General features: G+C 43.9%; 1 protein-coding gene across 2 annotated transcripts; it reads right to left on the minus strand.

Annotated features, from left to right (window-relative positions):
- Positions 1 to 3,919: 3,919 nt before the first annotated feature.
- Ufm1 (ubiquitin fold modifier 1) lies at positions 3,920 to 11,014 on the minus strand. 2 transcript variants are annotated; one of them, XM_075950662.1, is made up of 6 exons: positions 10,684 to 11,014; positions 10,549 to 10,605; positions 8,468 to 8,525; positions 7,723 to 7,762; positions 6,661 to 6,693; positions 3,920 to 5,372 (listed from the first exon to the last, which is right to left on the minus strand). In XM_075950662.1, coding segments are annotated over exons 1-6 (258 nt in total). In that variant the 5' UTR covers positions 10,686 to 11,014; the 3' UTR covers positions 3,920 to 5,304. The 2 variants fall into 2 exon arrangements, with proteins under 2 accessions (XP_075806777.1, XP_075806778.1); XM_075950663.1 differs by lacking the exon at positions 6,661 to 6,693 and having other exon boundaries at positions 5,167 to 5,372; positions 10,684 to 10,763.
- Between the last annotated feature and the right edge of the window lie 530 nt (positions 11,015 to 11,544).

Below are 11,544 nucleotides of genomic sequence, written 5' to 3' on the forward strand. Positions count from 1 at the left end.
CCTCGACTCCTCGTCTCATCCTCACACAATGTGGACACGGAAAGATGGAAAAAGCCTTCATCTGTCCATATATTTATCTTAAAAAATCAAAATAAAAAACCCAGAGACTCCAGCGTCTCGGTACTTGTCAAAATGTTTGTGGTGCTGGTAACAAAAAAATGGCATAGCTCGTTTCTAAAAACAAAAAAACCTCATCAACTGTAAACTGTACGTTTAAGAACTGATTTATTAAACCTGCTAGGCAGCCAAACAAATATTGACATGATGTATCATCACAATATGCTCTCAATAACAGCTTTTACATTTCAAACGAGTTTTGCCAGAGAACCAGAGATTTATGTCCAAAACCGGCTCTCCATTTGTCTGCCAGCCTTGGCTGTTATTTTGCATTCAGCAACAAAATCACAACTCTGTGCAGAAAAAAAAAAACCAATCAGACAATAGAGCCACAAACCTTTCCAAATGATGACTGTCGCATAAATGAATATTCTCCCTGAAAGGAGCGAGAGTGAAAGGGGCCACCTTTTCAAGCCAAGTGTGATCACAGAATTGGGTGATAACCGCTGATGGACCCGTTCTGGCTGGGGCATATTGTACTGCAGAGGTATTTTCATTGTAAGGGAAGATGGCAAGCATGCTTCGTCGCATGGACCTGGTTATGTAGACCCTGCTGACACTCCCAGTGTCGCCTCGGACACAGGCTTCCTTGGACGGCAAAGCGAAGATATACACACCAGGACTGGGAGTTAGCTGAGGCCAAGCAGAGACAGCCACTGGCTCCTCCAGAGGAATCTTGCTGTTTTAGAAATGTATACAGCTTAGGAAGCACAAGAAAAGGAAACAGGCCGTAATCATATTTTAATACTCATTGTGCCCAGTATTTAACATCCAGTTCCAGCTAATACTGGCCATTTGCTAGGCATACCTTACGAAGCATTTGGCACTTCACAAGTGACCAGTTTATTTCTGAGACAGTAAATTCCTGCTGTAACACACAGTGGGGGATACAGACATGGTAGTCAAATGAGAATGAAGCACAATTAATTGTAATTTTCAAAGTTTTCATTCGTCTCTTTACTTTGCTAAGTATTTATTACTAACAAGTTAGTTTTGGAACCCAGTTTTGGCCATGTGTTTTGGTCACTTGTTCTATTGCTGTGACCAAGCCAATTCTTTGAAGAGGAAGCATCTAATTAGGGCTTGCTTACAGGTTCAGAGGTTCAGTCCATTATCCAGGTACAGGGCAGGGTGGCAGGCAGGAGGCATGGGCTGGAGAAGCAGCTGAGAGCTACGCCCTGACCCACAGGAAAGAGAAAATGAGAGAGAGAGAGAGAGAGAGAGAGAGAGAGAGAGAGAGAGAGAGAGAACAAGAGACTGGGCCTGGCATGAGCTTTAGAAACCCCAAAGCCCAACTCCAGTGACACACTTCCTCCCACGAGGCCACAACTCCCTAGTCCTTCTTAAATCATGCCACTCATTCAAATATATGAACCTCTGAGGGCCGTTTTTATTCAAACCATGATATTGAACCTATACAATTTATACTTTGAGACAAATAGTCTGTGCTTAATAATTGCCACAGCAAAAAGGAAGACGCAGTGGCTAAATTCCTAATTTGGGTAGGAAGCAGAGAAGTAGAGCTTCCCGGGCCATAGGTTTCCTGGCCTCATAGATGGGGAAGTAAGGGCAGTAAGCACACCACAGGACCTACCAGCCTCTGTGGCATGCTACAGCTACAGAAGTCAGCCAGGAAAACACGGTGCCTACGGACAAGGAATGGCACAGGAAGGCCTGTGCTGGCCAGAAAGGCCTCTAGTACTGACTGCAGATTCTGACTGGGCAGAACTTGGGCTAGCAAAACTACATGCCGGTCACTGGCACTATTTTCTGTTTGTGTGTTCATAGGCAGTCTTGTCCAAGCTGCCCTTGATCTCATGGTCCTACTGCTGGGGTTCTAGAAGCGCCACAGTGGCTGGACTCTATCTATTCCGTCACTACTACAGCACATATTTAAAGTATTGGCACTCGTTCCCACACATTTTCAGCACGCTGAGGGAAGTTATGTTTGGCTTTTCAATTTTAATTCAATACCAATCAGTATTTTGCAGAAAATGGATACTGAAATTTTCTCCAGAATTCTATGGAATCCCAAAAGCAAAGCCTGGTTCAAAGACAAGGCGCAGTCTTCCTACTCCTAAGGAAGTGGAATCTCTTAGCACTATTTTAGCAAGTTATACATGAAACTATTCTTCACAATAAAATTACAGATGGTTGAGATGCTACGTGGGTACAGGGGAACAAAACCTGACCCTCTTCAGGAGCAGTAGATGCTCTTAACCACTGAGGAATCCGTGTAGCCCTGGTTCAGTGGATTTCTAAAGAGAAATCAACTATGCATATAATTTTACCTAGTTTTATATAAGTAACCTTAGGAACAGTAGTAACCTAGAATTGCTCCTTTATAGTAAATTAATGCTTCCAATTTACTAATGTTTGGGGTCTCTTCAAAGACATATGGTAGCTTAAAATGGGTTCCACTTGTGTGCATATAGATGTCCATGTGTCAGTCTGGATGTGGAGGTCAGTTCTTTTCTTCCACCATGACGGTTCCAGGGATGAACTCAGGCTATTGTAAGCAAGAACCTCTATTGGCTGAGCCAACCCCCTTGGAGTCCTTTCAATTTACGCACGCCTTTAATCCCAGCACTTGGGAGGCAGAGGCAGGCGGATCTCTGTGAGTTCGAGGCCAGCCTGGTCTACAAGAGCTAGTGCCAGGACAGGCTCCAAAGCTACAGAGAAACCCTGTCTTGGAAAAACTAAAAAAAAAAAAAGGAATCTCTTTCAAATAAAAACCAAAGCCAAGACGTAAAGTGCCAACAAGCACACTGACCTGAACTGTAAAGACAGGTTTCCCAACAGTGACCAATCATCAGCATCTTTGCATTCCGTCAGGTTATACAGAATCAAGCGGCTTCAAGGGCTGTCTAAGATTCCAGGGTCCTTTAACCTGAGCCTGCAACTCTGCTGTCTAGGGTGGGAAGGCTGCTTGGAGCTAACCCTTGGGAAGGCAATGCAGCCACATTTGACAAAGCTTCTCACGCTTACGATTCCAACTCAGACCCCGAGGGATGCTTCCAGAATCTGCACTCGTCATTTCCTAATTCACTATGGTCACTACCAGAGCCGGGACCTCAAGTTCTCTCCTTTATGATGGATTAATATTTAGAAATATTCATTTGTTTTTTATGACTTAAAACTTTTCAATCATCTTTCCATTTTTTAAAAATAGTATTAATAAACTGGCTCAATAGGTATGCTGGCTATTAAGTCTGATATTAAAATAAAGGTAGTCATGGTTTACAACATAACAAAATGCATTTTCCTAATGTATTAATTATGGATATTTAAATACAATGCCAAAACGTTCTGCACAAAGAACAGACCACATTTAATATCAAATCATCTAGTTTTTGAGTGAAATATTTTGAAGGCTTTGTATTTTCAAGTCAAAGAACAGATGTGTTAGGTAAATCATTTTATATTGCAGGACTGTCTCAACATTACAGACAGCATGCAGATTCTTGTGCTAAAGGCAGAATGGAAGAAATTTAATAACAAAAAATTAGGCAATTAAGTATTTAAACATTTCTGGTTAGAAGCTTGATATTATAAGGAATAGGGTCTCTGGGCACTAGCATTTTATAAAAATAAAATCCCAGCAGCCATGAACTGCATATTGCTGCACACACCCCAGCATGTCCTCTGCGAACCTGGGAACAATGACGGTTCCTTCATCTATCACATAGGTCCTCAGATGCTCTTAATTTTCTTATAAACCTCCCCTCAGTGGACCAAAGCCCTGAAATGGGGAATACATGAGACATGAGACACGAGATAAAAATTAATGAGACATTACTCATTAATTCAGTAAATGTTTATTGAGCACTTGTATTGCTAGCTCTAGGGAGCATGTGACAGACAGCCCCTCACCCCCAAAGAGCTCACCGCTGGAGCAGAGCCGCCCAGCTCAGTCATTGGCAGCACCTGATTCATCCCGCAAGATGTGCGAAGACATGGGTTTCCTCCGGAGAGGCAAAGGAGAGCTTTTAAAACTGCCTTCCTGTTGGGAGAGGGGACTGGCTCACCTCAGGGTGTCTGTGTGCGGGCAGAGGACGGCTGTGGAGTTGGTTTTCGGGAATTGAACTCACTCACTGTCAGGCTTGCAGAGCAGACGGCTGGGCTCTGCCCTGCACTCCTCCTGTAGACTGCTGTGGGCTGTGTGAAATGTGTATGCAGTTGCCTTCTGCTCCTGTACCCAGTACTCTTCCCCTTTCTCACTTCTCCCACCTTACTGTAGCTTCTGACTTCTCCCGCTGCCCGCCTTCCATTCTCATCACTACCTTTGCTCTTCTGGCAAGAGCCTGGCCGTCTTTGCCTCCCTGGCTTTTACCTACTTGAGACTAACAGCTTCCTTAAGCTCCCTGTTCATTAGGGTCACCCCATCAGCACAGGGTACTGCTTCTCTAAGCTTTCTTCTAAGCGTGCATCTTCTCTGCAACAACTTTTTCTGGATGCTGCTCAAACAGAATCCTATAAAGAAAGGGTTTAAGGACTTCTGTCTGGACCCTGTATACAGCATTGCCGAGGAATGCTTAATTTAGCTGAAGGTACTTCTGTGTTGCTGTCAATTCCCACCAGAACACAACTGATTTCATGAGATCACTATGTCGAAGATATTCGCTGTAAGACAGCAACTTTACACACATAAATGTTAGATCCCATAATTTAATTTTGCTTTTGTATAAAATTTAACTGTTCATAGAAACACCTATTAACTTCATCACAAACAATATGATTGAAAATCTAAATATGGGCCTGCAGGTGAGATGCTGTTGAGCCAAATGACTCTATGGTCAGTTATCCTTTATATTTTAAAATTGGAAATACATTGGATACTGTGAATTTTGATTTTCCAAATGTTCCTGAAAAGAATAATCGAACCCATCCTCTGGTTGTTGTTGTTGGCTTTGTTAGTTTTTGAAAAGCACAGTCCATCTGTCACAGAAGTGCCCTCTTCTTCTGGCGAGGCAGCAGTCACCCACTGTGGGACCTGTGGTTGGTACCCTCCACTCAAAGGCATTCTCTCTTCCCATGAACAGAATGAAAAGAAGGGGCAAGAGTCAACTTTCCTTGTTTCATTGATTCTTGGTGCTTTCACTGTATCGTGAATGCCTGATTTTAACCACACAGCAACAACAAACACCAGTATTTATTCTGAAAGGTGTGGATTCCAAGAAGCTGACATCAGCAACTTCCAACTCGGTCTCTAGGAATGATCCGCAGCTCTGAGCCATGTTTCAGAAAAACATTTCCTACACAAAGAAACAAAAATGCAAAGTTACGCTGTAAAGAGGACAATATCAGCATCTAACGGGCACACAGCAAATGATCCCTTAAGGGAGGGAGGAAGCCCCAGCATCCTCAGAGCTGGTACCCATTCTTCAAAGCCCTGCCCCCAGTCCTCCTCCAGCCTCACAGATCAACGAGTGCTTAAACGTGAAGGCACACCGGCCACTGCCATGCCAGCAAATGCAGTAACGTCCACCAATGGTGCCATCAACACAGAAACAGTAAATCCAAGGTCAGAGAAGGCCACTGAGATACTCTGATACGTGGGTTCAAACGCCTGGTGAGATTATAACAGAGCCTGGTGGAGCACATGATTCTACTGACATGAAGAACAGCACGCGAGAATAAGCAAGAATTCAAATGACTATACGCTAACAAACTTCTCGAATCAAAAAGACAAAAACATCTTCCTCCTTATCATACGAGATCTTACGTAATATAGTGCCTCAGAATGTTAAGTAAATAAACATTTCAATTTAAAATATACACTCAAGATCATTGCTTATGGCAACAAACATCTACAACTGTAAATCGCTCTTCGTTTTCTGGATGTGTGACTTTCACCAGTGTCCTACAAAGACAATGGAATTTTCATGAATCAAAATCTTCCAAACACAATTGTCTAAAAGCCAAGAATTGTTTGAGAATGAGTCTCTATTATATTAAACAGTATGGCTTCAAAGCATTATGATTAGAATATCAGCCAGAGGACATATTTTAAAATAAATACAGACTCCCCCCACCCCACAAGTTAAGAGTGTCTTTACTGACGTTCAAGACACATCTACTCTACCTGATGGCCAGTATGCAATGTTTCATGCTAAGCTATGTTCACAGTTTGAACGCTAGTGAGAACTCAGTCTTTACAATGTCAGAGGCTATAGCTGTGTAAAGGAAGTGGCCAGCACTCTCGCTGGCACTTCCTGGATGCTAACCATGTACTATTCAGACTTTAAGCAATTCACTGACTGCCTCAATCACTTTAAGAGGAGGGCCAGTCATTAACTCAGCAAGACAGTTTCACCTTCAGCTTTCTTTGCTATGCACATTAAATACTTTTAACTCCTTAACCACTATTAATCCGGCTTGCATTTACTTGGAGTGAAAACCATAGAAATTAAACATAAATGAAACCAGCTGTCACCGAGTTATAAGCAGATTGCCACAGCTCTACACAGCTGTGTCTTCTGAAAAATCTTATCTACTTGAATAAAAAATTCAGTTCCGATGGACACACAGGCAGACACTCACCAGCAGTCTGTGCAGGATTTATTCCTATTCCATCTAGAAAATAAATTATAAATCATTTAAGTTATTACTAAAGCTAAAACAATTCAAATAGTAACAAGGGATTTGTCAGAAAAGCGTTGCTATGGGAACTGGCAAAGGTGGGCAACCTCGATCCCAGGACACAGACAAGAGTCTCCTAAGATGTGTCCACCCGTCAGTGGACACCTCCCATGGATATATGTCTGTGAGCACAGTTGGATGGGATGAAATATCCTAACCGCCATGATTCTCATACACTCTATAAAGATGGTTTACATCCTATTTTGCTACACGTAGTCAACAGTGTCACTTCTTTAAGCAACACAGACCTATGTGCGTCACCAGTCCTTTCCTCTGCTGGTGGCAAACAATCCCCAAGAGAGGACACAAGTCATTTTTTCCCCGTGTTCTAGTGACACTCTGCACGTCTGAAACATTTCCATGGGAGAATCGCCAACAATCTTTCTTCAGTGTGACAACACACAGTATGTCACAGCAGGAAATCCAGTTATACGTGAGTTACGTGAGCTACTGCACCTGCCCCCCCCCCGCCCGCGGGAGGAACGACTACATGGGCCGTTTCCCACCCGCAGCCATTTATACACAGAAGAGGGACACGCACCGTGGCTCACCCACCGCTTTGCTACTGTCTAAGGCCAGTCCCACTGGAATCTGCACCAGGGCGCCAAGGGACTCTGATTTTAACTGAATAGATCTATTCTGAAAAGCACTGCACATCTGTAAACCACTTTCCTATTAGCACAGGAAGGTACAGGGAAGTTACATCTCTGCTTAACTTCCTATACTCTAAAGCGCTTTCTGATACAACTTAACATGTATGTAAGCCTTGCCAAAAGGGAAGAAATAAGGACTCTAGATACCGTGAAGCTTTCCTAACCTAAGGCAGAAGAGATTGAGCAGCGTTTATTACATGCAGTGGCCTCCACACAGAGTTTACCATTAAGTGTACGGTAACATAAACAGGGGCTTTGGGGATTCAAGTCACACCGTCTCCAGCACTTACGGTTTAAGGTGAATTCTTACCATTAGTAATAATTGCACTTGTTGCTGCAGGAACTTTAAACTGAAAGGGAGAAAAGGAAAAATGTCACCACCATTTGTATGGAACCATGAAAGACAGAATGAGGATGGAGCTCCTATTATCAACGCTATAATTCTAAAATCCAGCAGTCTTTTAGAGACAGAAACAACAGCAAAAAACAAACAAACAAACAAACAAACAAAAAAACCAGTCACTAGAGTATAGAGTGCAGCATTAGAGCTTGGTATGCTCACAGCCCAGGGACCGACACCACCACTAAAACAGAAAGCTGAAGTCTTCCAAATCACATTCTCATGCCGACTGCCCAGCTCAACCTACACTTCTGAGTGCTGTGCACAGAGATGCTTTATAAACAATTCTGATAATTGCAGGTAAAAAATGCTCACTTCTTAAAAATAGAAAAGGCCAACGCGTTTTTTAAAAAGCTAGACACTTTTCAAAATTTTTACCAAAAGTACATCCAAAACAGGTTGATATGAGGTTAGTTCTTTAATAAAAACATCTCACGTGTCTCTGATACATTCATTCACTGAATTAAACAGCTGTGCCAACTTGCTCACCCACGGTTTCCTAACGAGAGGATAGAGCACCTTACAGCACGAGCCCAGCTACGATCGGCAGGGAAATGGGGTGGGGAGCGGCACAGTGTGTACAAATACACAAAAGACAAAAAACAAAACTGAACCAGACCGCATCCACTAGGCCAATGCTAGAATCCACACTTACTTCTTCCGCGGCAAACTTCAACACGGCCGTGAACGGCGTACTTTCCGGAACACTGAGACTGCAACAAAGAAACACGAGTTTAAAGACTCTCAAGGTGTATTTCACTGCAAAGGAGGGAAACTGGTTTTCTCAGGCTGGTCTCAAACTCAGGGGGCTCTGTTTGCCTCTGCCTTCCAAATGCCAGTGTGCCAAGGATGAGGTGGCTACCAGCAAGGTCAGTCTCTCCCTGCTCCTCAGTCTACTTTATTGCCTCTCATCTAAACTTCTAAAAAGCAAAAACAAATCAAAACAAAGAAAAAAACAAAAGCATTGATTATGCACAAAAGCCAGACACCTCCCAAGCAGAGAAAATAAGAAGCTAGCATTTCTCTCTAAGTTTCTCTATTTGCCTCCATCCTCTTCTGCCGCCTCTGAATATATGTCACACCGTATTGTACTGACTTTCAAAAGAAGTTCAAATGATGTTGTTTCTCTGCTAGCATTTTCCCTCCAAATGTTATTTAATGATTAAAATTTGTATCTCTGTTTTCCTTTCTTGGGGGGGGGGGTAGTGGGGCAGAGACTAAAAAGAACAGTCTAATAGTCCTAATAGTGACTTGTTTCAAATCTTCTGATACACTGGGGATGGGAGGGTTACCAAGTTTTCAGTAGCAGTTACGGAGTCTCGGGTCAACAGACTGCACATGCGCACACTTCCACACATGCATTAAACAAATGCAACGCTGACCGATTCATCAACATTTATTCAGCTGCAGGCTATTAACTGAAAAGGTCCAATGCTCCAGGAACTCTGATACTGGCACTGACCAGAGTAAGGTGTCCTGACTTAACCTACCTCAATTCTGAGCAGACTCAACAGGTGGATTATAGAAACAGGCTTTCACAACTTTAGCCATGTTTTTACAACAAAGGTAGGGGAGATATTTACGGGTACTGCATGAAAACGAGAGAACTCCCCTTTCACGTCTTTTGACTGAGGGGGCAAGGAGTCGTGGACATTTTGAAAACAAAACTACTTTCCGAAAATAGAAAAAAATGAGCAAATTTGGGGGACCATAGCAGAATGCTAGTCATCAATGCTCTTCTAATTTTCTCCAGGAACAGCGTCAAAAACCGAGAACATACATGGGTGGATTTGCAGATGGTCTTCCACCAAGCAAAATAGACCAAAGAGAGGTGCCCACCAGATCCAAGGATGTTTGCGGGAGTGATATAAAAATAAAAAAGGCAGGCCACAGACTTTCACCCGCATAGGAAATAAGAGGGGATGACACCGGGGAGGGAAGAAAGACAGCTTAAAAAGCATCTTGACAAACGATGAAAAGAAGTATGGAGGCAGAGATGCCGCAGGAAATCACCCCGCGGAAGAGAGTGTGGGTATCTGAAAAGCGATAGTTCAGAGAAGGGGCAATTTCTGGAGAGATGAGGGGTAAGAAGACCGTTTTAGAGATGGAAGGGCAAAGGCACAACGGGCCGAGAAGCTGGATACGTCCCAGGTGGGAAGTCACCGAAAGCGGTGACAGATGCGATCGATCAGCTAGCTGGACCTGGGTGCCGTTCACACACCAAGGAAAGATCCTACTGAAAGTTTTGCCGGTTCACATAGACCTTCCAGCTGCAGTTACTCAAAAGGGTCCATACTTAAAAATCATAAGAGAACTGAGCCAGGTAGCCGGTGTCAGCCACCAACTCAATTGCTCAAGCATAAAGGGCCCCACGTCCCCAATCGTGCTAAGGACGTTTTATTAAGATTCAGGTTTGCCTGACTTGGGGCTCATCACCAAGGCACCAACAAAACAAAAAACCCTGAAGTTAACAGCGTTAGATTCGGACCTGTCAAGAGTCCAGACTTGAGAAAGTCTTCCCTAACTTCCGGTAACAGCTGGTCCAAGTGATTAAAGACCTTTAAATCACGTAAAAGGGACTAATGGAGCAACGTGTTGCATCCTTATCCAAAGTTTTTCGCGTTACACCTGCCCACCCGGTGCAATCAGAGGGGTGTTGGCTTCTCAACATAAATGCTGCGCCCCTCTTCTTGCACGCTCCTGTCCCGCCCGGCTGTGGCCCGGCCTGTCACTCACACTTTGTACGGTAGCCGCGGATCCGACGTCAGCGTGATTTTAAAGGACACCTTCGACCTGAGGGAGAGAACGAGATGGTGTTACGATCGGGTCGGGCTGCAAGGCCAGGGCCGGAGCGGAGGGACGGACACTTACATGGTGGAGCCGCCGCACACACACCGCGCCTAGTCGCTCGCCGCGCTTCCTCGATGGCCGGCAGCGGGGACCTTCGCGGCCCACGTCGCCCTTCCGTGCGGCTATCCACGGCGCGCCTGAGAAACGTACAGTCACACCCAAGCCACAGCAGACAGCTAGACAAAAGTCAACAATTTTTTCTCAGTTCAAAACCATAGTCATGAAGCATAAATGACAGATAAGGAGTATGTTTCTATTTTGGATTGTTTATTGCCAATTTTTTCGTCAGGCAGTATAATGGAAGTCCAATAAAGACATCGCTAGGTCCCCATTAGCTGGTCAGGGCGGAAGTAGGGGATGTGAGGCAGCCGGACGTGGCAGCGGAACTGGGGGCGGGACTCGAGACCGGGCGGATGGGGGAAGCGTTGTGGAGTTGCTAAGCAACCACCGGTAGGCTCAGATCAATGCCAGAGAAGCTGGATTCAATCGCTTTATTTAACAGTATTCTTTAATCTTTCTAACATTCCTGTTAATAAGATTTACATTCCATATAGTTTTATCTTTTTCGCATTTTGCTACAGACTTATTAATAATTTCAGAAGGAAAGTTATTATGATAGAATTATGCTGAGATACCTGTTAGGGTCCGGAAGAAAAGTCATTATCCCAGGACTAGAAGCTTTTGGAGTTGGAAAGACTCATCAGTACATACCAGTAGTTTTTGATTTGGCCAAATAGAATTTAAATCGGGTGCAAGGTTTCCAATATGGATTATTCAGCTTACCAACTAAAACCTTGAGCCCCGGTGTTTACCAGGCACAAAACCAAAGGTTGAGGCTCTTCTGTGAATCAGACTCTAAAGCAAAAGCTGTGATCCCAAAGC

Source organism: Microtus pennsylvanicus, chromosome 16 (assembly GCF_037038515.1).
Source record: "Microtus pennsylvanicus isolate mMicPen1 chromosome 16, mMicPen1.hap1, whole genome shotgun sequence".
Classification (NCBI taxonomy): Eukaryota; Metazoa; Chordata; class Mammalia; order Rodentia; family Cricetidae; genus Microtus; species Microtus pennsylvanicus.